The 27,728-nt window shown below is 36.4% G+C and overlaps 2 protein-coding genes across 2 annotated transcripts in view; one reads left to right on the top strand and one right to left on the bottom strand.

Annotated features, from left to right (window-relative positions):
• The window catches only part of LOC135713517 (uncharacterized), a 122,297-nt gene that overhangs the window by 9,013 nt on the left and 85,556 nt on the right, over positions 1-27,728 (top strand). Inside the window, exon 2 of the mRNA XM_065236645.1 lies at positions 24,342-24,545. Within this exon, the coding sequence (XP_065092717.1) occupies positions 24,445-24,545 (101 nt within the window). The 5' untranslated portion in view covers positions 24,342-24,444. The remainder of the gene's footprint in view (positions 1-24,341; positions 24,546-27,728) is intronic.
• Positions 2,064-5,078, bottom strand: LOC135713520 (uncharacterized). The gene is made up of 5 exons (XM_065236649.1): positions 4,907-5,078; positions 4,523-4,642; positions 4,134-4,158; positions 3,925-4,032; positions 2,064-2,378 (listed from the first exon to the last, which is right to left on the bottom strand). Exons 1-5 carry the CDS (start codon positions 5,008-5,010, stop codon positions 2,064-2,066), a joined length of 672 nt encoding a protein of 223 aa, XP_065092721.1. The 5' UTR covers positions 5,011-5,078.

Raw genomic sequence — 27,728 nt, 5'->3', positions numbered from 1 at the left:
ATTAAGGTATATTCCTAAAATATAATATACACAATTAAGTACAACACATAACAGACGTTATCCAACGCCAACCCTGCGGTCGTATCTAGTATACAACCCTTCCAACTTTTTTTTTAGTTAGAAGTGCGAAGCGACGGATAAGCGTCTAGAATTAGCTTCCAAAAAAAGCTTCTATAATAATCTTCTTAGCACTCTGAACACGATGTCTCTGGTCAAATGTATAATCGCAAACTTGAAATGTTTGAAAAATCATAGCTCAGCTATTTATTGACGAATTTCAAATCTATGGCGCGCTAAAGCCCTATGAAACTAAAGATTTTAAAGATTTATTCGGTATGAATAGGTTTAAAATCTATTGATAAATTACTGAGAAATGAGTACACCAATTTTCCGTTACACATTTTACCGGTTGCATCGTATTAGGAGTGTTAAGGGGAAGCTTACCGGACCGAAAATAAAAAAATATTTTCGGTAAATTTTTATTTCTTTAAAAATATTGGGAAAAAATATCAAAAATCAAAGCAAATCAGTTTGTTCCTTAGATTTTTGTCAAAAATTACATGTAAAAATTTTTGTTCTATCTCATCATGAAAAAAAATTGGACTCTCAGCAAAACCGAAAAGTCGATGTTTTGTGGTTTTTTGAGTCCAACTTTATGCCATAATGACTTATAAAAAATGTTTTTGCACGTGAATTTTCTTTGAAAAATAAAAAAATATGTGATTTTCTTAGAATTTTTATATCTTTTTCCAATATTTTTAGAAAAATCAAAACGTAATTATTTTTTTCGGAGCGGTGAGCTTCCCCTTAAGAAGCATCATAGGGAATATTTTTTAGAAGCTTCTTTTAGATGCTTATTCTAGATGCTTGCCCATCGCTCCGCTCTTCTGACAAAAAAAAAACACGGGAAGAACAGTAAACCAGAGTAGCTGAGCAGTAATGGGGCAATTTTCCAAGGTTAATGAATCAAATTAAAAAAAGAAAATAGTGTCCAAAACATGAACACTATATTTCTAATTTATGGATCGTGCCTATATTTTTAAGTGCGCAAGCTTGATTTTCTATGGATGATTTTCATAAGTTTAAGGTTCATTGCTGAATATTTCATGGATCATTTTCAATATGTTTATGGGTAATACATGCAATTTCAATGCTCATTCTTTAAAAAAATAGCTATACATTTATACAATTGTGTTGCTAAATTTTAAATACAATATGTATCATATGGATATTTTTTTAGGATCATTCACACTTTTTAAGAGATTTCCTGCGGTGTTTTATGGATCATTTGGTTGTTTTTTAAAGAACGTTTATCAATATTTTATGGATCGTTTTATCAATTCTAAAGGTGCATACTTAGGGCTACCATTTATAACTGTTTCAAATTTTGCATCAGTCTAATTCCGCGGATACACTTGTATCACAAACTATGAATTGGGTTGTTAGCGGAAAATCAATGACAGATATGTACTTCGAACAATGAGCAGTCTTGATCAGTGCCATTCCTACTAAAGACTAACTCCTTCTATCCCTCTTTAGTACTCATCCCCTATGAAAAAAAATCACAGGTATAAAAATGAAACTACAATGTGTAGAATCGAAAAAATGTCGAAATCTCACGGAAAATAATATTCAGAAATTGATTGAACAGTTTTCTTAAGACAAGCTTAACATTTTTCAATAAGTTCTTTCAAAAATTAAGGCTCGATTTAAAATTGGGATCTGAAGATGCAAAATGGCATTGTTGGTCATGAGAAACGTTTCTGAAAATTTTCAGCCAAATAAAAAAAAAAAAAAATGTGAATTCCAAATAAAAAAAATATGAATGCGAAATCATCACAAACATAGAGAAAATACATATTTTATTTATTGGCCTTCTCCGGATTTCAGAAATTTTTGGGAATTTTTTTCCGAAAATAAAGGTTGACACTTCTGGTAACTAATTTTCATCTACTTGTTATACGTGTTAATGGGTTTGACAGTAACATTACTGAAGCTATACTGTGAATTACCTAATAGACTTAAGAACAAAACTGCACTGTTAGAGTAATTTGCGAAAATTTCTACCCAGCATGAAGCATAGGGTTGATAGTGTTGTAATCCTCCTGTTTTAAGGGCATTTTCGCCATCGACTTCGAGTCCATATCGTTGCAGATGTGCTGTCCTTTAATGCTCACGCTGCACTCATCCTTCTCGGCATTAGGAATGAACACCATGACCTTCCGATTGCACTGGACCTTGGCATGCACCTTTATTCGACGGCAGTTGTAAAAGCACGTTACTCCTTTGGATCCCCTATTTGGAGTTTTGTAGCGAAATCCATATTCCAAGGATTTAACGAGGGGCTTAACGTTCTCAAAAGGGATCGTTTTCAAGAACTTCCATTCATTCGAGGTAGTTTTTTTTAACGAAAAAACTGCTTTTGATTTTATAATGATGATTGAAAAATCAATGACGGTTGTTTGAACCTTAAAAAAGAAGTCTTGATTTTTACATCGGCATATTCCATAGTTCCTGATTCCTGATTGGTAGAAAGTTTCTCTTATATTCAAGGTAACACAGCAGCAAATAATGAGAACCTGTTTTATCAAACTATGTAGCAAAAATAGTGCGAAATCGGTTTGTAACGCTGTGGTTATCAAGAGAGAAACTCGATTAAGGAATCGATCAAAATTACTTGCATTCTTAATTTGCTTCTAATTCTCTTGATCGACTTTCTCTCATGATAACCACAAACCGATTTCACGCTATTTCTTGATAGAGCCGGAATAAGGGCGTAACTGCTTTTGTACACAATGACTTCTTTCGATGATTTCCAGAAAGTGAAGACTCGCCTACGCAAACCAGCATCACCGAAGGCAATGTTGGTTTGCGTGGGCGAGTTCTGAATTCCAAGAAATCATCGAGAGAAGTCTTTGTTTTCAAATGCAGTTACACCCTTATTCCGGCTCTATCAAGATTTATGCTACGTAGTTTGATCAAGGGAGTTATTATCTGGCATACAGTACAGCAAACGTATAAAAGAATGTGTTTGCAGTCATAGATCACTTGCATGAAACTTCATCAATTAAGATCTATGAATGTGCTCAAAGCTCAGCTTATGCTTAAAATAGATAACTGAAAGTAATATAAGGCAGCAAGAAACGTATAGCAGTTTGATGAATTTCGCCCCCGGGTGATCAATTTGCCCCCGGTTTACGGTACTCAAAAGTAAGTAAACTTAAATTTGAGCAAACGGAACACAATCTGTAGCGTAAATAAGATATTAAGATCTGAAATTTGTGTGCATTCCGGTAGTGCATTCCACTTCCGGGGGCTGATTTTTGAAATCGAGCTCCGGTTGCCGAGATTCAGGAGTGCGCATCCCTTTAGTCAGTTTCTGTAAAAAAGAGAAAAAGTATGGGAAATGGCTGTAATGTTGGCCTATGGATCTAAGATTGGGCCCATCGCTAAAAATCTGCTATTTATCAGTTTTATCTCGATGAACGTGTCATTGGGACGGTACTAATGGATATTTTTGGTCGCTATTAAAAATTAGGTCGATTGCTGAATTTATGTATGGGCAAAAATTAGGGGCACTTAGGCCGACATTAGATCCATTTCCCCCATGTTTTACAAATCTAGAGCGAATTTTCATTTCGACGTAAGAGCTTTTGTAAACAAACGTTAAAATGTCGATCCGACGAAACTCTCTGCACTTCTGCGCAAACTCACATTACCAGATTGAGGGGGAATATTATATGAATAATTTCTCGTTGATTAGGCCTACCCTAGTAGCACACTTGTCGCAAATCGGTGGTAGAAACTTCTATACGACTTATTCCAGCCACAAACAAGTTGCTGCAACTGATTGTGACGAAAGTGTGCTACTCGGGACCTCAAGAATCGCTTGATCTATGAAAGGTTTAATTTTAGATCACACACCTTTCGCTTCCCGGTGCCCTCATGACCTTTCGCTGGGCTGAGTGTTGGAACCGATCCTGACTTCGATTGTCGAGGTTCAGGAGTGTGCATCAGTCCTTCGGTTGGATCCTGTATAGAAAAGAGAATGTATGTTTTACAAATCGGGAGTGATTTTTCATTCCGCCGTTAAAGCTAGGGTAGGTGTACACACACAGTCAGACAAGTCCTACAACTGGGTCGAGTCGGATGAATTGTCTGATCGGGTGTGGAGAAGTTGTTAGACCAAGTTCCTCACACACGGTAAAAGCATAAAGGTAACTCTAAGACTAGAAGGTCCCGAAGAAACGTACTCAACTTTTTGGCTCAGCTCTGGTACTCTCTTCGGTCCCAAGCTAATCGATTCACCCCTCGAAACATAGGAAAATCCACAAACCCCTCATTTTATCTGTCAAACTTTCATAGCGAATCAAAACAAACATTGTGTAGTACTAAAACTTCGACTAGAATGGGGTACGTTAATCGTTTGCTTGGGACCAATAGGCTAGTCAAGTAATGAGCCAATTTAAAATCGATAGTTTCGTATTGCTTGTTGAAAGTGGTTCAATTCTAGATCGCTCACCTTTCGCAACCTCCGTTTCCGGCTGCCTTTGGCTCCTTTCGTTGGGTCCGCCACCTGAGCTGACTTTTGCTTCGGTTCGGATCCGCGAGAAACCAGCGGCGCTTTTCCGACAAGCAATCCCTGCACACAGAAAAAAAACAAAAAGAAAATGGCGGTTACAATAAGAACAGAATGAAAAAGTGGTTTCGTCCCCTCAACCTTTCAAACAACAAAAGTATTGCAAAATACTGCTTGAAATTTGGCCAAATTGGAAGAGCCCATGTGTTTTCTTACCGAGTTACGAATAATTATTCACCTCTATTCTCGTTTTCGAACAAATCGAATTCATCACACAAAAAATTTTTTTTTGAAAGTTGGAGCACTTGTGAGGTTACACGACGCTACTGTAAAACACAGCTTACCCGTTTTTGTAGAAAGAGGAGCTTCGCTTTTCTGCTCCGCTCCTTCCGCTCCAACTCGACCGATGTGCGCCGTGTTATTGGTGCCATTTCCGGGCAATAATGCAGAGCTCTAATTTCGCTTTTTTCGCTGAAACAAAATTAACTTCGAACGCACAACACGCAACTGGTGTCCATGGCGTTCTTTTACTATACCGAGCACTACTTTTCTACACCTTTGCGAAGACAGAATTAATTTCGTTGAACGGGCGCGCCACGGCGTTCTATTACAAAATGGTGGAGGCAGTGAAGAAAAACGAGGGAACGAAATGTTATGCGATGATACGCGCTACACGCTAAGGACAGAATCCCAAATATGTTATTAATTTACTCAGCTTTGATGTAGCGCGCACGCTAAAATTTAGATAATCAATAATAGATACACTCAAAAAACACCGTGTCCGAATAAAAATGTACCTTAAAATAACATAAGAACTTATCGGCACAATGCAATTAAATCCATTGTGGCAACAATACAGTTTATTGTCAAGATACAAAATACAATCTAACTTATTGTTCATAACAATAATTTCTATTGAGAATATCGCTTTTGCAATAAATGAGGGGGATTGTTATGCACCTTTACTATAGCCTAATCATTCTTTTCTCGAACAAATTTGGACTTAAAGGGTGATACGGTCAAAATTTGGTCAAGGGAAAACGCGTGTAAATCGGAAAATCAAATTAAATTTCTTTTTCAAGTTCAATTAGTATAAAATTCAGGAAAAATATTCAGTTAGGCTTCCGCTTTTCCAAATCCGAATTGCCGGGCCTTACGCTTGACCCCTGCCATCAGATTTTGTACAGCCACCTTGTCCACCTTCTTCGCCGCAGAAATCCAGTTTGCCTTGAACTGCTGCTCGCCCTTAGCAGTTTTTTTGGTCTTCTTTAGGTTCCGCTTGACAATAGCCCAGTATTTCTCAATTGGGCGGAGCTCTGGCGTGTTGGGAGGGTTCTTGTCCTTGGGAACCACCTGCACGTTGTTGGCGGCGTACCACTCCATGGCCTTTTTACCGTAATGGCAAGATGCCAAATCCGGCCAAAACAGTACGGAACAACCGTGTTTCTTCAGGAAAGGCAGCAGACGTTTATTCAAACACTCTTTCACGTAAATTTCTTGGTTGACAGTCCCGGAAGCTATGAAAATGCTGCTTTTCAAGCCACAGGTACAGATGGCTTGCCAAACCAGATATTTCTTTGCGAACTTTGACAGTTTCATGTGCTTGAAAACATCTGCTACCTTTCCCCTTCCTTTTGCCGTATAAAACTCCTGTCCCGGAAGCTGCTTGTAGTCGGCTTTGACGTAGGTTTCGTCGTCCATTACCACGCAGTCAAACTTCGTCAGCATCGTCGTGTACAGCCTCCGGGATCGCGCTTTGGCCGTCGTATTTTGTTTATCATCGCGATTTGGAGTCACTACCTTCTTGTAAGTCGATAGTCCGGCTCGTTTTTTGGCTCGATGCACGGTTGTAGACGATACACCCAGCTTATTTGCGGCATCTCGGAGAGAGAGGTTAGGGTTTCGCTTGAAACTACCGGCAACTCTCTTTGTCGTCTCAGCGGCTTCCGGTTTTCGATTTCCCCCCGATCCAGACTTCCTGGCTGTCGACAAACGTTCCCCAAACACTTTAATTACATTTGTAACGGTTGATTTGGCAACTTTTAGCGATTTTGCCAACTTTGCGTGCGAGTAGCTCGGATTTTCGCGATGCGCGAGCAAAATTTTGATACGCTGCTCTTCTTGCTTGGACGGCATTTTGACAACTGAAGAGTGAATTCCAAAATCAAAATAGGAGCAACATTCTACACACACACACCTTCAAAATGAGGGGTGTTCAGGTTTTTTAAATGCAAAATTGAAAGAAATACGTCAAGTTGATATTGACCAAATTTTGACCGTATCACCCTTTACATGTTGATCAGCATTCAAACATTGAAAGAACGGCGGGATTACGCAAAGATTTCTTTTAGAGTCGTTTCTTTATATCATCAAGGTGAATGAACAAGCAAATACCAATTTGAACTGAAATAAGGTCTTCAAAGCATCAAAATATCAGAGATATTCCTTGATTTAAATCGTTCCTCAAGCCCTCGCTTACAACTTACGAACTGAGGTTCAATGCTTTAATAGGCATGATAATTTTTCCGTTGATCCTTCCTTTCGCTAAACGCCCATTTGAACGAAGCCGATTATGCTTGTGAACTGTACTAAATTACAAAATGCACCGATTCAACACAATCGTTTCAACACTGCAGGTAGAAGAATAGCATAAGCTGAATGGACTGCCTTAATAGCACTACTTTCACGGTGAAGAAAATGTAAGCTATTTTCATCTTCTGGTCCGAGTGTATGCCTAGTGTATGGGCTATTAGTTGCTATATTAGCGTATCAAATTGGAGCAAATAAAACTCATCATCACATTGAAGGAACAAGAACTGCTATAGGCATGTTTTCATTGAATGTATCCTGTTCAGTATAAAAATTGAAGTGTAACGACCGAGTTGTTATTTGAAGTGACCCTGCATTATTTGCAGCAGAAAAGTTTGATACACCAATATTTTAAATTGTTTTTGAGCACTGATTCGAATTTTCAGTGGGAAACTGAGATAATTTAAATTTGTCATAACGGTACACAGGTCATTATCATGAGTTAAGCTAAAAGGCAAAAAAAAAACTAGAACGGAATAAATTGAAAGCTTAGCTTAATCAATCGCTCAAAGTTGCGAAACGAGTTGACGTTGATTTGCTTAGCTGAACATAGGAGGGCAAGTTTCACACGATTAATATAAGAGCGAAGCGAAGATAGTTCCAAGGAAAAAGTCGCAAAAGACAATCCTACCAATCTCCAAACTGTCTGTAGAGGTTCGATCTGCCAAAATGGAAAGCATAAAATGCACGGCATCGGCCACACCAGAAAACAAAAGAATAGATCGTGGTCGCGAAAGAAGTGAAGCATAACATCAATAAACGGCGAGAAGCATACGAAAATGTTGATAAAAATAAAGAAAACGGGTTTAAAAGGTTGTGGTTTTCGTCATCCCACACGCACACAGTCATTAAATTAGCATACAGTGCTGATATTGCAGAAAAGATGATCATGTGAACAAACAAAATCAATGTTTTCGCTGCTGAATTGTCTACATTTTGGTTTTCCCTTGTTTTACTGTTATGATACAAGAATATCAAGGCTTTTAATATGCAGATATAAAGCTGTGGGTTAATTAAATGTAAATACCGAGCAATTACCCATAAAAATTAAGCAATTTTGAATTAAATAATATATTGACTATTTCTGAGTCATATGGTAGCTTAATCAAAACAAAAATCAATATAAAACATTCCACGGAATGCTTGACAATCGTCTCTAGGTCGGAGCTTTTCACAATATTAGGGAAGGCTTATAAAGCATAACATCATCAGTTGCCATTATTTATGACTTTCAAAAAGATTTTTCATTTGCCATAAGACACAGAGCTCTTTAATCTTTGCGTACCCAAGCCTTTTCACATAAAATGTTAGATATTGCTCCCAAGTCATAATTTCTTTTGATTTGATTTCAATTGATCAGTCCTGCTTACAGTTTTATTTGTTATCCTTCCTTGTCAGTCCTTGCTTACAGTTTTTGTTTGTTGCATGAGTGGTGCGAACTCGATCACTTTAAATTTTCAAGTAATTTTTCTTGAAAAATATTAACTTTCTTGCCATTGTTTACATCTTCTCTCTATCTCTCACAAGTTGGTGCTTTTTTCCAGGTCAAAAATTAAAACTTGTTCGTGACTTGCGCATTGTTTGTTTACATTTGCATGATTGAGGTACTATTTTGTAACAAGTGGAACCAGTCTTAATATGGCTATTTAGTACGAGACTGTTCAAAAACAAGTTAAAAAATTCAAATACCCGAGCAGGAACGAATATCTCGATATTTTAAATTGGTATGGATGAGCCTGACATAAGAGGTAAAATAATAAAAAAGAATTAAAAAAAAAAAGTTCCCACAATACAATTCCAATGCCAAATTTTGTAAATGCAATACCAAAAGAATACCACACAGGTATTATTTTGGTATCCAAATATAAATTTATTTTATTTTCAAAGTATTTTGCTTGCAATTTTTAAATATTATTCTTTGGTATTTTACCTCTTAAGTCATGCAGATCAACACCAAATTTTGGTATCAGAACAGTATTAGGTATTCATTAGTGATTTTCTCCTGCTCGGGTATGCTAGATTGGGGTTCCCTCAGACCCGTTTATTTGCTTTATTTGTTGAGGATGCTTACTACCATTTATGTTTGTTACAATATTGTAACTGTATTATTTTATTGATAAGAATACAATCTGTTAGCCTGAAATGCACTTGTATTATTATTTCTCAATTGAACTTAAGTACACTATTTTGATCATTGATCACAATGCTTCATATTTCGGATGACATCGTTTAAGAAACGTAAGCCTTCTGCTTGTCCCGATCGATGATTTTTTTTTTACAGGCTGTTGGATTTTTTCGCACCACTCAGTTGTATATTGTTTGCTAATCTTTTAAAATTGTTTTGACTTCTAGAAGCATCTAGCAATTCTAGATCGATGGGAAGTCGTTTCAGTAAGTTTCTGGCTTATTATTTACCATTTTTCATTAGTAATTAGCTGGATAATGCAGAGTCAATTGATTGCACCAATGGAAAACTGCTTTAAAATGTTCACCAGCAGCAATTTGTTTTGCTCTTCTTCAGTTGAATCCTGTCCCATAACTCTCATAAATTTATCAAAACCGTGGTCTTTTGATTAGTTGAGCTTAAAATCAATAATGTGTTATGAAAAAGTGCAGTTCATTTTTATGAGATGACGAAACTTCACGATAGCTAAGAACATAAAGTATAGTGTGGCTTCTGAATGTTTCAAGCTGAATAATGCATTAGGTCCTAAATAACGTTGACAGATTCTATTTATTGAATTTCTATTTGCATCCTCACAGTTTTCAGTACACAGATCGATGAAAGAAGCTATTATCTAACTTCTAATACGACAAACACGACAAGAAACGGTTCTGTACCCAAGTTATTAACGAAAGAGAAAGTCGATGATGAGAATCGATCAATTTTACTTAGGACCTAATTCATTGTTCAGCTTGGTTTAACCTCCGATTGACAGTTCACATTAGCTCATAGTTGTAAAGCATATTGAGTGAGTCCGTAGCGCCCAGGTAATTGGTATTTTTATAATACAAAGTTAAATTTTTAGCTATATTATAGTTGCTATAGATTCCATAGATAAGCGGAGGCGAAGTAGTATGTTGCCAAACCAACTGTCAGTTAGTTAGAGCATGAAGTCATCATGGTGTTTTTAGCGGGGGAAGTATTATAATATAATGAGCAACATTATTATTTCTTTTCATTTCATTATTCATTTTCTCGAGTAAAAATAAATCTGAAGTGGATTTTTTTCAACAATAAATTATATTTATTTACTTGGAAAGTTTTAATTCATTGATGACACAGTTATAATTACCAATCTCTTAATAGCCATTAAGTATCAACCACTAAATAACCATTGATTTATTTCATGGAAAAGCCGGCGCCGGTGGTGTAGTGGTAAGCGTGACTGCTTTCTAACACCCCAATGGGTCTGGGTTCAATCCCAGCCGAGGTCGGTGAGATTTTTCTGAGGCATAAAAATCTCTGGTCACGTCTTCCTTCGGAAGGGAAGTAAAGCCGTTGGTCCCGGCCCATGTGTGTTGTGAATGGGTGCGATATCCTACGCAGGTGTGGAAGCTGCTTTCCTGCACATTCGATTACCGTCAATGGATGGCAATCGATGTCCTTCGGTGATTGGCACTAGATTGTGGAACAGAGACCGACGTTAAATAAAGGAAAAGAAGAAGAAGATTTCATGGAAAACGTAAGATGGAAATATTACGCAAACTACTCTTCGATTCGTTGTTGCAAAGATTTGTGTTATAAATTCGAGTAAAATCCACGACAGAAATAAACAACGTGTTTTACTTTTGCTTACTTGCATACGAATGATTTTATTTAAGCAACTCACATGAAAGGAAACAGTCATCGATATACATCTCTTCCTCTCTAACGAGTCTTCTTCATATTTCTTTTAATCATTGTCAGTATTTGGAGTGACCGATTACCCGCGGTCTTCTCGAGGTTAGTGGTGGTACAGTGATTAAAGGATAGAAGGTCGGACTCAGGGAATTACAAATACATTAGTATTGTTAGTAAACTTACAAGTCCAGCCTCGACTGAGGATTCCTAATTCTGGTTGATCTCCTAGCAGTAGGATTTTCATTTCTGGAATTCCGTCCAGGATCTTTATGAGTACTGCTGATAGGAATAGTAGGGATACAATCTGATACCGTGTTTGTAGCCGAATCTGAATAGTTCGTAGCTGACCCTACATTTGCAGCTTCTGACAATACCGATGGGACGTTTTCCGATAAGAGTGGAATTTGGTTATGAGAAAACACTTGATTATTATATCAACGATTTCTAATGTAATTATCAAACTCAGAGGTTCGATCGGAGGCAAGTCCAATGGGTCCTGGTCTCAGTTGATCCACGTGCCGCTTCCAAATTCTACCATCATCAAGCCTAACCAAGTAATGTAACTTGCCTACCTTCTCAGAAACAACACCAAATCTCCACTTTTCTGATCCTGACAGATAATCCCTAGCTGCGATCCTATCATTTTCCTCGAATGAACACACTAACTTTTCCTCCCCTCGAGTAATGCATTTCTCCTCGTAATCTGGTATCATTAGATAAATGCGAGACTTCATTTGCCTGCCAAACACCAACATCGACGGGCTTTTTCCTGTAGCAGGATGAATTGTTCGTCTGTATGCCAAAAGAATATCAGGTAGCGTTTATCCTTGATTGTTTTCACATAACGTTTAGCTTGGCCATTGGTTGCGGTATGACATGAAAAATCGATTTTATTCATCCCATCTTTTTCTGTTCAATGTTTGACAGAATCGATTTTTTAATCATTTAATTTTTTGTTATAACACAATTTCTGGAGGATTAAGGAATTTCCTCCACCAGCCGGTCGTTTGAAGAACGTCGAACCCATTGGAAGTATTGGAAGTTATAAAGAGCTAATACCCTCATATTTACCCGATTTCACGGGACTTCTTATCTTGAATGGTGAACTCAGTGCCATCTGAAAGGCTTTTTCCTAAGACGGGTGCCATCATAGACAACAGATGGAAGCTGAACCAAACGCGCTTGGTCGCTTGACGTCTTTTTGATGACCTTACCGGTACTTATTATCATGAATCAAATGTTATCATTGAATTCTAACTAAATCAGATTAAAAAAAAGATAAACAAGATGGTATTTATGTATCCCAAAAATATGTCTTTATTTAAACTTAAGCGATTTTAATTTCATCGTCCTCAAAATCACCCTTTCAGTCTTGGGCTTTATCTTTGAACCTATTCTTTCTAATTCATCCAGCTGAATTTCGTCTGCAAAAAACCATGCACTCCTTCAAGCAAAAAAAATGAAATGGTGAGTTTTAATACCTGCAGAAGATGTTTAAAGTTCAGATATAGAGTTAAGGAGTCGAAATATTCGCAATATTTCTTAATAATTCGGTGTCAATATTTAAATAGAGTGCAATTGGTTTTGTATACTGGCTTTATACAAATAAAATCTAACCCATAAACACTAAAATAACAGGAAGAGTAATATTTTGTCTAATTGCAGATTAAACTTTTTTTTATGGAGTATTAGGTTAGACACCAATTAGCTGAACACCATTATACCGAACGCTAGTATACCGTATGGATTGCTAGGTCGATCATCGTTTAACCGAAACTGAATTTTCAGTCATACAACGGCATATGTCATCGGTATTTTATGAACTTGTATAAAAATACAACATGTTTATGAATAATTTATCCTGGGTGTCTGGACTTATCAAAATTCCAGGGATGTCTTCAAGTTTCAAGCTTTTTTAAGCAATTCTTACATATTTTTTTAAACCAAGACTTAAGAATTATAACATTGCAATAATAGTCCTTTTAAGGGGAAGCTCACCGGCCCAAAAATAAAAAAATATTTTCGGTACGTTTTTATTTTTCTAAAAATATTGGGAAAAATTATCAAAAATCCAAGAAAATCAGTTTCTTCCTTCCCAGTCAAAAATTACATGCAAAAAAAAATTTTCTATCCCATCATGAAAAAAAATTGGACTCTCAGAAAAACCGAAAAGTTGATGTTTTGTGGTTTTTTGAGTCCAACTTTATGCCATAATGACTTATAAAACATGTTTTTGCACGTTAATTTTCTTTAAAAAATTAGAAAAAATGTGATTTTTTTAGATTTTTGATATTTTTTTTCAATATTTAAAAAAAATCAAAACGTAATTTTTTTTCGGAGCGGTCTGCTTCCCCTTAATGTTGTACATAAAATCAACGGTAAACGATCAGCATTTAGAAAATTTTACAATATTTTGTACAGCTACATACATACATCTACGTACATCTTTAGTATCCTTTTTTTTTTATTTGTTTTCCGTCGATCTTGTTTTCGTACTAGGTACCAATGCTACTGACGCAAGGGAGTCAGCTCCCACACCTGGACCCTACACTAATAAAATTACAAAGATTGTTTTTATATGTCCCACACATGATCTTTTGCAATGTGATCAACAAATGATATCTATGGGTCAGACACATACTTAATATAGTACACATACTATTCATTTGACTCATAAATTTCACGTGGGCTTCTGGGTAGATTCTGTTTATGTGTGGTCACATGGAAAGCATGTGGAATTTCACATCGAAATTCGTTAATGTAAATGTGTGGAATTTTATTAGTGTACCGACCAATCAACTCATTAACCGGGGACCAAAGGCTTTACTTCCGTGATCAGAGATGTTATGCCTCAGAACATCCCTGCGGCGCCGACTGAGATTGAAACCAGGCCTGCTGGGGTGTGAGGTAATCACGCTTACCACTACACCACCGGTGATCTTCAGTATCCCTAATTTATTAAAATTTTCAATAAACGTATAATTATAAAGATGTTGCGAGTTTTTTTTGCATGAAAAGGATTTTAATATTCTGCAATTTGGTGAACGTTCAATACTTAAAGCTTACCGTAAAACGGGGTATCTTTGATAATGCGGGTAACTTTGATAGTATAATATAAAGATTTAATTTACTCGCTACGCTTTTTCCAAATTAGAAACATTGGTTCCATATTGTAGCTTAAGGTATTTCCGTTGATATCGTATATAGTTTTTATATAGTATATGTTACATGTTTTACAAACATATTAAAAAACAATTTTCGTGTTTTTCGCCTGTTTGAAAAAGCACTCAAACCATCCCTTATGAACTGTATTTCCGATAGAGCCATCACAAATCTAATGTTGTATTCTTATTGCTTATGATGGTTTCTGATTATATACTCATTCAAAGTTTCATATTTGAAGAACTAAATTATTTGAGTTTCACTCATTTTCTTCTACATTCATCGAGTAACCCCAAATCAAAATACTGAAGTTCGGTCACAAAACTAAAAAAAAGTAGTGCAAATGTTTAAATTTCCGTTAAACATATTACTGACGAATTAACTTTTGGATCCTCAGTACTTGTTTTAAAAATAATATGTCAATTCCTGTTAAATACAGTAAACAGCGCCATGGCATAACAAAGATTTAAAAAAATCTTTCCCGCCACTCGCGAAAAACTTTCCTTACAACGTATCACGTATGGACAGAGCTTGCTTGCGAATATTTGCAGCAGCTGTCAAATGTTGACGTACGTTCTCTGGTTCGATTTTACGTCAACATTTCACTTCAACGAGTACTAGTCTTGCCAAGGATGTGATGGAATCTAATAGGTAGTATCTTTAAACTATACCTGTTGTTCAATGAATAAAATCTTTATATTTATTAAAGGGACGTCAGCTATAAGCTGGTTCGTGCCTGAAATTTTACTAGCCATTTTTCAATTTTGATTGCACAAACATACAAAACATAGGAGAAGGCTACCGTTTCGTAGACATCAGACTGAAGGCCACTCTGCACTAAACCGTGTGTCATTGTAATTATATATTTGGTTATTCCAAGCTAATGTCTTCTCTTCTTCCGTTTGCGATGTTTACTATATTTTATAGAAATTATACAGTATTCAATACTGTGCTCGGTCACTATTCGCACGCTTATTTCGAGCGAATGTAATGCTATTTGATTGAGCTGTCAGGGAAACTATTCGTCCAATCACCGCTGTCATCGGGTTTTATATATCAATTAATTATTATAGAGAAGTAGGAAATGATTATTTTCTACAACGCACCTCACGATGGGGTCGCTCTTGAGGTTGCTTTGTAAATCACCTTAGTGATGGTTTGGTCATGGGGCGTTGCAATTTACGATCATTAGTGCTGTAGCCGCGCTCCAGATGCAAATCGAAACTGAAGCGTGGACAGACTATGAATGACTTCTTTGGATGGGAAATGGGTTTTCTGTAAGTCATGTCCATAATCATATAGTGCATACATAATATAATATGCAAATTTAGAAAAATTATGACTTTTTGAATTGTGCCATGTCATTGGAAGCACACACCTCTGGACGTGTGGATCAACGGCAGCGGCCTTTTTTCTCATAAACTTCATGCCCACTTCTTCTTCAGCGGAGGAGACTTCAAATGTGTACCGGCAACCAATGAATGCTGCTTTAATTGAAATTAATGGCAATAGTAAGCGCCCCTGCCAGGATGATTGAATTGTGTTGAACATTTAATGAATTGCAATTCGCGTCAGAAATGTTACATCAAATTATTATGATTTGTTATTTCATGATGTGGAGATGATGTGAATTGCGAGAGTGGTGGATTTTTTTTCGACTTAAGGTATCTATTAAAATAAGCACTTCTTTGCAAAAAAAAACACCGTCAGTCCTTGTTGTTGCTTCTCTCCACAGTGAGTCTGGGTTCAATCCCAGCCGTGGTTGTTGTGATTTTCTGTGACAAAAATCTTTGTTCACGTTTTCCTTCGGAAGGGAAATTAATCTGTTAGTCCCGACACATATGTTGCCGAGATCAATATCTACACTGAGGCAAAAGTACGTAAGAATTCCATAAGAACGAGTTATGAATTTTTGCCACAATGAATTTAATTAATTTGACTTATGAAAAATAATGTTGACAAAAAAAAACGTAGAAGACTAGAACCGAACCATGAAAGTTGAGATGACTGCGTTTGTGTGTTGGCCACTCGTATTTCAACTATGGGATAGTTAAATGTTTAAAGACGTATAACAGCTACCTTCCCAACAAACAATTCAGTCACAAATAAGCATACACCTTGAATAAATGCTATATAACAGTGTACAATGCTGAATAAAACAGGATGTCGAATTATGTGCTGAAAAAAGCTCATTGAGAACGATAGATGCGCCTTTATTCCGCCGTTTGCTCTGATACGATTAATTTACTTATTAAAAGCTTTATAAACGTTGACTGTCTTCCTGATTCAGAACCAGAAGTTTGATCTAATAACAAACTGAATAAGTGTATTTTGCACATACATTGTCGCTTTAATTTGACTGTTTTCAATTGCTTTAATAAAATGCTTTATTAGACGTCTTATAAATGTTTTCTAGCTCCATAATTAGATTTCATTGCATTGCTTTACAATATTGCTGTATAAAGGTGAATACAGTCAGCAAAATAGCTCTTACACCACTATGCGTCCATGTTTTAGTTGAATGCTTTATAAACGACGTATTAGATTCATTATTCCACAACACTGCCCAAAAAACAATTCAGAGTCACAAATAAGCATATAGATTGAATAAATGCTTTATAACAGTGTACAATGCTGAATAAAACGGGTTGTGAAATTATGTGCTGAAAAAAGCTCATTGAGTTCGATGATGCGCCTTTATTCCGCTCATTGCTCTGATTTGATTAATATACTTATTAAAATCTATACAAACGATGACTGTCTTCCTGATTCAACACCAGAAGTTTGATCTAATAACATACTGTTAAGTGTAATTTGCACATACATTGACGCTTTAATCCGACTGTTTCAATTGATTTAATAATATGCTTTATTATACGTCTAATAATTGTTTTCTAGCTCCATTACTAGATTCCATTGCATTGCTTAACAATATTGCTGAATAAAGGTGAATACAGTCAGCATAATAGCTCTTATACCACTATGCGTCCATGTTTTAATTGCATGCTTTGTGAATGCTTTCCAAAGGCGTATTCATTCATTATTCCACAACACTGCTTCAGGCTAACAACAAAACGAAATTGGTAGCATAGTGGTTACCGTTTCCGCTTTCCAAGTAGAAGGTCGTGAGTTCAATCCCCCAACATCAACCCTGTTTTTTAATTTATTTTCTACGCCTAATTAATTTAAATCGTAATCATAGATCGTATCACTCACGACAACCAATTCATAGATCTATCGAAAAGAATAGCATCCTTTCCATCAAAATTAGAAAGATGAAGAGGTAACGTTGGTCTCATGTTAAACAACTATGAATGAATTAATCATTCTCACATCTCCTTGAATTAGCTAGAGTTACGGCTGGGAGTGCTGACAGGTTTTCAGATTCAAGTTTTTATTGATTATTTAGCTGCCCATATGATGTAATCTAGGATAGCTCAGATGGCAAGGCAAGCGGCTGGTGATCGGAAGGCCATGGTTCGAATCCCATCTAACGACATGTATGTGTATGTATGTAATCCAGTATCTGTCTGGTGGGTGCGTGCTGCGACTGGAGAAATTAATGACAAACAATCACGAACGAGAAAAAACAACCCTGCTTCTGTGCCGTTCTTATTTTCGGATTAATTATCCCGTAGTTGAATAATCGTTTAATATAAATGTATAATAGTGTCTTATTAAACATTATTTCACATAAGAATCACGCGTCTATATACACCTGTATACCATCGCTGTTTAAGGAAGTAATGATGTCTAATAAACGCTGAATAATCAAAAATTTGATCGAATAAGCTCTGTTACAACTCTTGTAAGTTGAACCAAAAAGCTTCTCGACATACCTTATTCAACACCAAATATTTCGATGTTGTGGTTGAATAAATTCTCCAGATTTGTGTTAACAAAGCCTGAACAGAAGTTATTATTAAAAATAGTACAAGTATTATTAAGCATGAAGTGGAATAAAATCGTCAAGAAGTCGTTTCTTCAATAGGCAATTGTTTGTTGGGTTATGTTAGACGAAAATGAGTCGTAAGTCATGCTTATGTAATTCATATGTTTCGTTCATAAGTCGAGCCTTATGAAATTCCTAACTTTATTTGCCTCAGTGTAGGATATCCAGTCGTCACCCTAACGGTGATTGGTACTAAAAATAATATAAAATCCTTATCGAACACTGATGCTATCAACGTAGACTTATTGTGCACAGTTATACTTTTATGGCTAGTGTAGTGGAGACCTGGTAAACGCAGTTTTACTCAACGTGAGAATTGATTAGTATGGAAATTTTGATCACGTTAGGAAATGTGACTATGGCATGACCAAACATTCCCGAGTAACAAGCTCAGTAGCATGAGACCCCTGACCGGACACAATGCAGGGCCGGCATGTTACTGGGTATTCGGAGGGGCTACGCGGACAAAGTATGGAACATTCACATTTTCTATAACGTTTATTGACCTTTTCAGTGGCGTGTGGGTTTTCATAATATATGTGGCGTGTGTGCGAGGGATTAAAATTGGCACTGTACTCACTACTGCAGCGGGATCTCCTACGGCGTCGCGATGCTGGCGTTGATCCATACGGCTGCTCCTGCACTACCGTGTGGCCGGAAGCTTGCGGCGCGGGCTGCAGACAGCGTTGTTGCTGTTATGGGAGAATGGCGGATCTGGTGGCGTTCATCAGCCGCATACGACTCAGCAGGCGTTGCTGGCTCTTTTGGCTGGCAGGCGTCTTCCGTCCTTGATGACATCGACTGACCGTGGCATGGCCACCTTGGTCAAGCCGAGACGGGACCCTCCTTGGCAATTAGGGCCATCGACCTGAGGGAATCGTCCCTGACGGACGATCGAAGACCATTAGCGATTAGGGTCGGAAGCCATCTTGACTTCCGAGCCGAGCCGTGTGAGACCGTTTTATTACACGGTATGAGGTCCTGAGAATTATCACAATTCAGTCAGGGAAATTTCCGTCAGGATAATAAAAATCAATTACCTTTTCCACATGGAAGCCTGTTTGTTTTTGCTCTATCTTCCACTGGAAGATGGCCTCTCCAATATTTGCCAATCATTATCATTCTCGCTCTTTTCGCACAACCATTTTTGTGCGAGATTTTGAATAATCGTTTGTTTCCCTTCAGTAACGTTCTTGTTCTTTGCAGCGGCACAAGCCCTCTCGCTCTTGTGTGGGTTTACTGTTTTAGGTTTAACAAAACGTGAATTGTCACAACCAACAATAACTCATATAGACGAAAATCCACGGATTGTAACCAACTGGTTACATAAATAAACTTAACAATTTCTATACAAATCCTGCTGGCATGGATGCAACCAGGGCTCTACATTTTCAAAGCTCTAAAATGAACTCGAGTTTTGTTTCTCTCATACAAACGTGTTCAACGCTTCATTTCTATAACGCCTAGCTAGACTATCAGCAAGAAATGATAATGAAAAAGAAGCACACTTAGAAGGAAACGCTGGCTGTGGATCTTCTCGTCGTTGCTTTGCTCATCGCTTTCAATGTAAGTAACGTCGATTTTCTAGTTAAACGAAACTTCATTATGGCTTTCAATCCCCTTTCACGAACACTCTATCACCGCTCTTTCAATTTGTTTAAAATGCGTTATGTCCCGTTTTCGTTATTTTTTTTTAGATGAATATGTGGATGGAAGATAAATTAAACATATTACGTGTAATCTTCAAGTGTTTTCACGTGAGAAATGCTTAAAATATGTAATTTCATTTTCCGTCACATACGTCATGAAACCTCTGTTGATGTGTTTCATGAAAGAGAAAACTAACAAAGTCGAGCGCTCTTTCGCTCATCCGTTTCACCGAAGCTTGAATGGAAGACCAATGGAGCGACGGGAGAAAGAGAGACAAGCGATTGAACATTTGCTTGTGCACGCCGACTGAGGTTCTAGAATGCTGCGAAGCTGTTCGATTTTAACAGAAAAAGAAAGCCAGCAGTCTCTTCGTCGCATCGTCAATTGGTCAATTGAAGCTGATATTGTGACGCCCTGGATGCAACACACCAGTTGTGGAGGAGAAAGCGATCTTTATCAAATTCAAATCTGAAACAAGTTTACATTATGCTCTCATAACCCGGAGCAACTAATTTTCCATTATTCTAATAAAAAGGCAGTGGTTCAACGGATGTCACTTATACAAAGGGGGAACGTTCAATAAGTACCACAGATATTGGCAATGATCTAACGTTGGTGCTGGGCAAATACGGGAAAGTAAAGCGTGTCATCTGAGAGAAATTCCCTGCCGAGCTGGGCCTTGACATGTACACAGGTGTGCGAGGTGTATACATGGATGTGAAAAAGGACGGAAATTTCGAACTATTTCCCCAATCGGAACGGGATATATTTTATGGTGTGAATAAGGATAAATGATTTCTATGTTAGACAGAGGAGCACCGGATGAATTCCTGTCCCTAGCGGAAAGCACACAGGCAACCCAACTAACATTTTTAGCTTTATAAGTCAACTTTTCCAGCGTTGTGCTGTAAAGTAGCTGAAAAAAGCTGTAGATACACTTATAAGCAGAAGCTAGCAAAATAGTTTTGGAAAGCGTTTACTCAACTTTTTCACAACCATTATTCAATGTGTCAGTCGCACTGAATAACAACAGCCAATAAAATGTGTTTGCGCTACTTTGGAAGCATTTTACAGTCAGCTAGGTTTATTTTAGACGTGTGCGGTTTTGCAGCTTTTACTCTGCTCTTTTACAAAGCTGAAGTAACTAGTCGAGAAAAGTGATTCATGTGCACTATTATAAAACCTCTACTCAGCGATTCTGTTGTAGAAGGGCATATTGATTTTTTTACATCAGTTCGAAGTGTTGGGGTGGTAGTGCCATGGTTTTCCAATGCGATCGTCTCGCGTTTGATTTCGGGTTCCGGTGCAGGATAAATAATGTGATGGAGTGCTTATAATTAATTTGATTCACAGCAAAATAAACTCAATAAATTCCTTCCTTCCGGCTTCAAGAGAAAGCTATATAGTGATTATTGAATAACTGGGGAACGGTTGAATAAGCGTCTTTCAAGTTCACACACAACTAAAACAACAGAATAACAGCTGTATATACAATAAGAGCTTGTCCCAATCGTTCCAATAGCCATAAGTAGCTGACTAAGTTCGTCAGATTTGCTTGTATATAGGTTGATTTAAGGTTGCCTCATTTCGTATAACGTTAGAATACAACTTGAGGCTGTTTAAATGAAATGAGTAATGCGTTTGCATTGTGAAAATTGTTAGTTGGGCAGAAGAGGAAAAAAGACTGAACGAACAGGACAAAGTACACACAGCACAGAGCGAAGACAGCTCGTCGTAATTTTATTTTTTGTTATGCTCATGTAAAGATATAAAAAAATAGTTTCATTTTGCATTTACTGCACGGGAAAATCAATTTTTCGATGACGTCCTGCAGATGGAATGGACACACTTTCAGCTCAATTCTTTCAGCTCGGTGATTCTTTTCTTCGAGGTTTACTGACAGTTTGGTGTCACGTCTCAGCCACCAGCATTGTGTCAGATCACCATACTGATGATACAGCTCAGCTGAATTCACTAATAATCAACACACTATTCTCGACGGATCCGAGCACTCTGTAAGGATAAATTCGACAACAACTGAAAATGAGAGCGACAGCTTTGCATGGATCACGAAATCATGAGTTTTTTTTTTATTTTCTGTAGCGTTACAAAATCGTTGGTCACGCTGAACAGGCGTGAAGTAAGTTCATGAATTTGGGATTTATTTCATGACAATGTGGTTTACTCGATCACGTTTACGGGAACTAAGTCATAAATTCAAATGAATTAGCAGTACTGGTTATCATGATTGTTTGTTCACGAATACCGGACGGTTTTTTTTTGTTGCGTTCACTCACTTACACGAATGCAACTTCAGACACGAGCAGTCACTTATGCGAACCGCACTGATTTCGTTCGTATTCTTTTTGTTAGGTTTCTTCGTTTTCAATTGGGTTCCACAGTAGAGAATTTGACCACTTTGTCAAGCAGTTTAGGTGTGACATTTTACCAGTGATTTCACAAAACTGGACCAACTAATTTCTATTTTTTTATAAAACGCACAAATGATGGTTACTTTTCTCGTGGTTCTAGAAAAATCTCAAAGTAATGTTTTATTTCAAAGTTCGAGTGGTAGTAAACGTCATTTTAACTGCTCGAATCAAGTGGTTAATTATTCGGCCGTCTTTCAGTTTATCTTCCGTTCCTATTACCTACTGCTGTCAGTTCCGAGTCTTCCTGCTCTCCTGCTCCCTGGTTGGAAGAATTTGCACTCGTTTAGCAAAATGTTTTAGGTGAGGATGGCTATTTTGTTTTGTGGTGCGCGCGCGAGTGATTGATTTTTCCCATGCTTGTACTCATGATCATATTCAAATTGTTAGAAATCATGATCATATTCAATAGTGATAATTTCCGATGATCATCTATAACTGTCGTCACTGAACATTCCTCATATCAGGCAACAAAAATGTCCTTATCTCGAAATTCCAGAAATTTTATAATTTAGTAAGAAGCTGACTTCGACAAAGATTTTCAGATATCCAAAGCGTTTCGAATGGTGAGAAATTAGTTCTGAATTCTGCCACTACGTGGCGCTAGTGTGTATGTGATATTTAAAAATGTGCTATATCTCGAGACCCTGACTAGAAGCTGTTGAATATCAGTCTATCGACTCCGATTAGCTAAGAGACATCGAGCCTACGAAATAAATACTATGAAACAAAATGCGTTTATGTTGATTAATAAGGAATACTTTTAAGCTGAAATAAAGTAAATCTCTAAGGAAGCATTATCTTGAAACTTCAAGAGCTCCCACAAAACATACAATAATGATATTGCAACTACTCGTTCGCTCCGCTTCAGTATCCTATCTTCCATGATCAACAATCCAATGAGCGAAAAAATCTAACCCTATTTTCATTCCACCGGACTAAAACTGCCACATATTGGAGCAGGATTTCATGGGGGTATTTCTACCTTAGCAACATCTGACATAAAACTGTCATTAAACTGTCGGCCTCGCTTTAGCAGATTCATTTTTCAATTAACTTAAAATAACCCGTAGGAGTCTAGCGCAACTAAGTATAGAAATAGGTAGACCACTAGCTTGCAATGATTGCTCTCTCAAGGCAAACTCGCGAGCGCCCCGGCTTTCAGTTGTTAAATTTCACAAAATAAATTAATACGACTGGACATCGCAATGCAAAACAAATGAACAACATGAAATTCCCTTCTGGGTGCTTGCGTGGTTTCTCGGTGCAACGTCCACAAGATATGCTTAGAGACCTGGTTGCGTTCCGTCTAACATGGCATTCACGACGTAAAAAAAACTGTAATGCGGCGGTTCGTTTGGTTGAAATCCGCGTTCAAGGTTTGGCAGGCTGGGTGTTTGTTCTCGTCATGTCTATCCACTTTACCGGGATGCAATCGTTTGGCACACTCTTTCTCCTCATCTGTCTACACATGCAAGCGAGAAACTCCCATATACGATTATGATGACTGCACTTCACTGAATCTGTTCTGAAACGTGAAATTAATACCTTTTGAAGAGGCTGATGGATGAATTCATTTTTCATGTGTTAACATCCCGAAGCAGCCGCATGTTTGAATACCAAACCAACGTCAAAAACGCGATATGATGCGTTCCTCTAAGCGTGGTCGCTCGCTCATGAGTTTAGGATTAATTGTTCAAATTTATTTACGGATCTTGAACTTGACACTACACAAACGGGAACCTGCTTGAGGACCACAATGGTGACAAGTCTGGTGAGAAGATTTCGTACAGTCAACTTAATAGTTTTGGAAATAATTGGTGATCAACTGATCAATAAGATCAGAGTCATTCAAGAAAAATAAATAAAAATCAAAACAGGAATAGATACAAAAAAAATTATCTAGAAATATTTCAGTAGTAGTCATTCTATCAAAGTGTGGATATTAGTTTGGAGTCTAGGATAATTCATATACTCTGCATCCTAGCTGTAGCTAAAGGTCAGTAACTTTATGTAAACAGTAATCTCAAGGAACGTAGCTGTTAAATGATGTGATGTGAAAAGTTAAACATAAATTAAAAAAAAAAAATGCATTTTACACTTGTCGCTTCATATATTTCATTTACTTCGTTGCAGCTTATGATTCATCGCAATCGAACCGTCTGATAGCTTTTCGTGCTTGATGCGCTCCAGCTGAGAGGATGATCCGGACAAAGCCGTCAGTCACTTTCAAGAAAAGATGACCAACCAATTTAATCCACAAGAGGTGGCACGCAATATTAAAACTCTGCCACCAGGCTGCCAGAAGCTTTCAGCCGGAATGCAACACCGATGGAACAGGTATGGTTATTTAGATTCACTTGAACGGACAATCAAAATACTGGTAATCAATAACGTAATGAACATGTTGGCGAATGATTACTCAGAAAATGTATTGAAATATTCTGCGTATTGTTACATTTTTAATTATTTTTAAGAACTAATTTTTTCTGATAACATTTAACGGTTTAAATACATTACGATGTATTTACTGAGAAGATTATTTTGAAATATTAATTTGCGAAAGTCTTCAATTTTACCATAGTAATTTGCCTGTCTCAAGTAGCCTATGTGTCAATAGGATGGATAAGTTAATTTTTGATAAAGTCGCCTAGATACTTGACAATGAATTAATGTTTAATGTTAGGTTAGATTCATTGAAGCATCCTAAGTATCTGTTTAGTATTTGTTTTGGTATTTAATTACTTTATATTCCTTCAATGGAAATTCTAAGCTTAAATTACATTTAAAGTTGTTTAAGAGTATGTTTTTCACGATTACTCTAAATTGATTGCCATACTTTCTTAAACTGGTTTCGGAATAATTTCAGTATAAACTAAAGTTCAAATGTTTTTTTTTTAAATTTTTGAATGATTTATTAGCTAATTAGTTATTTTTTGTTGTAGAAACATAGTTGGAGATGATTAACGAAGTTCAATATCAGACTTTAGGTGAACAATGTTCACTTTAAAGCTGATATTGACATTCGTTAAGCATCTCAAATTTTCTAATCGTCATCTTCGCGCATGAAGTAATAGAAAGTCATTATTAGTAAAGTAGAAACATAGAGGTTTCGCCTAAGTCATATTTTATAGTGTTAACTAAACATCTATAAATCTTTTAATAATACTGATTAATAGCAACTTTGGGATCTGTTGCAGAGGCACACAGTTGAAAGCTTTCAATGAATCTGATTATAAAACTTAGAAGTATTCTTAGAAGAATTTCTTCAGAGTACTTTTCAAAATTCTGTAGATTCATGTTGAGATGATTTCTGGAACATTCTTAAAATTTACCACACAATATTTCACGGTGGGAACGGCCCCGTCGTAGTGGTTAGCATCTACGCCTCTCACGCTAAAGGGCATGAGATCAAATCTTATCCGTGGACATGTCACGAATGACAAATATGTATAAGTGACTATAGAAAATAGTAGTAATAGAAAAGATACCCTAGAATCCATGATATTATTCTCGAAATTCCCTTCACAGAATTTTTGTGGAATTTTCTCAATATATATTTTTTAATATTCCCAGAATATGCTCATAGATCGTTTCATTTTCTTGCATAATAATAAAATTATAATAATAGTAAAATAATAATAATAATAATAATAATAATAATAATAATAATAATGATAATGATAATGATAATAATAATTATAATAATAATAGTAATAATAATAATAATAATAATAGTAATAATAATAATAATAATAGTAATAACAATAATAATAATAATAATAATAATAATAATAATAATAATAATAATAATAATAATAATAATAATAATAATAATAATAATAATAATAAAAATAATAATAATAATAATAATAATAATAATAAAAATAATAATAATAATAATAATGATAAAAAAAAAAATAAAAAAATAATAATAATAATAATAATAAAAATAATAGAATATTAGTATTCTTTAAACATTTTTGGTATACGCTTGGATTTATGCTAACCATTTTCTTGATTTTTTTAGAATTGCCTAAGGATTCTCCTCCGAATTTCTATGTTAATAAATTTATTCACAGATTTCAATATCCATAAAACATATCTCGAAATTTCCTAGAATCTATTCTCAGAATTTTCTTTGATCCTCTGAGTTTCTGTTGTATTCTCTCGAGAATTCACTTGTAATAAGTGATGTTCACTATAATTCAGTGTGCTCTTAGCTGTCGACAGGATGGCTGTATTTAAACAATAGTTGCAATTTCCAAACCTACGACTGGATGCCTTCCTTCAAACAACAACTGAAGTGCGGTAAAAAATTGGTAGAACTGTTTCAAACACACAGTTGGTACATGAGCGGGTCGGTTTTCATCTCTATTTGCCAGTGGTGGCGGGGGGGACACCCCTCACCATCCCTCTCCAAAGGGGGAGTTTGGTAAAGAGAGATGAAAAAACCGATTTGTACCTTCCTTAAAAGTTGTCCTAGTTCGCTATTCTAATATCTATATACAATCTTCACACTGCCGTACTCTAACGGAACTATCAACTCTATGCTTTCATCTACTCCATCTATCGTATAAAATTTACCACTACAGTCTGTTATTTGAAATTAGCATCTTCAACTATGTATTTTTATGCTGATTACGCGGTATCTGTTTATTCGATTGCATCTATTGTTGCGGCACTTGTTCATTGTCTGCAGCTCGTTCGGTTTTGTCATTGCATTGGAAGCAAACAACTGGAGATGCCTGTTGAAAGCCGGAATTACTGTTCATAAAGTTCAAATCAGAGGAATCGATGCTTCATGCTTTGTTGCATAACCGTGAGCAATTATTTTTTCATTATGCTGATGGAAAGTCTAGGTACGCATTTCACCTCCTGGGGGCAACGGTTCAATACGTGCGATTTAATGATCTTCTACCAGAGGTCCCGGATTCTGATCTAGCGTTGAACAATCGGGATTATAGGGATAAAAAGAATTACAAATGTCTGTCTCTAAATTCCAACATGAAATATTTTTTTAATTTTGGTAATTGGATAAAGGCATCGTTTTAGAAAAATTTTATTCAACATTTGTTCCTACCTCAAAATTCCATGAACGATCAGAAAAATCTCGTTTTTTTTATGAAATGGGATACCAGTGCAAAATGAGTTTAAAACTTGTTATGAATAACATTGTTTTTAAAAATGTAGTTAACATTAAACACTGTTTTTAAAAATGGAGTTAAAAATCCACTTTGACACGTATTGGACATATGCAGCTTATGACGGATTTCACGCCAACTCGTCTTCGGAGTTGGCAGCACCCTCTCAGAACCTTATGAAACTTTGTGGGTGTGGAGACTTAGCAATTTTAAGCAACTTTGAGTACTTATTTTTTTCAAAATTTATCTCGCCTAACATTTGATAAGGGTCAAAGTTTTTTGTCGATTTTTTTTTCAAATCGATATAGCTTAAAAATGACAAGCCCTACAAAATAGTGATGTATGGCGAACTTTTAGCAAATAATCTGAAATTTTATAA

Source organism: Ochlerotatus camptorhynchus, unplaced genomic scaffold (genome assembly GCF_037179485.1).
Source record: "Ochlerotatus camptorhynchus isolate MF236.1 unplaced genomic scaffold, CSIRO-AGI_Acam_v1.1 ptg000562l, whole genome shotgun sequence".
NCBI classification, from domain to species: Eukaryota; Metazoa; Arthropoda; class Insecta; order Diptera; family Culicidae; genus Ochlerotatus; species Ochlerotatus camptorhynchus.
Note: the sequence above shows the minus strand (reverse complement) of the source record. Positions and strands in the feature narration are given on the sequence as shown.

Coding starts and splice junctions, on each gene's coding strand:
- LOC135713520 (XM_065236649.1), bottom strand. CDS start 5,010: ATGGCACCAATAACACGGCGCACATCGGTCGAGTTGGAGCGGAAGGAG. Junction 4,643..4,906: donor CGGGTAAGCTGTGTTTTACA/GTAGCGTCGTGT, acceptor TTCTGTGTGCAG/GGATTGCTTGTCGGAAAAGC. Junction 4,159..4,522: donor GGAAACGGAGGTTGCGAAAG/GTGAGCGATCTA, acceptor ACACCCGATCAG/ACAATTCATCCGACTCGACC.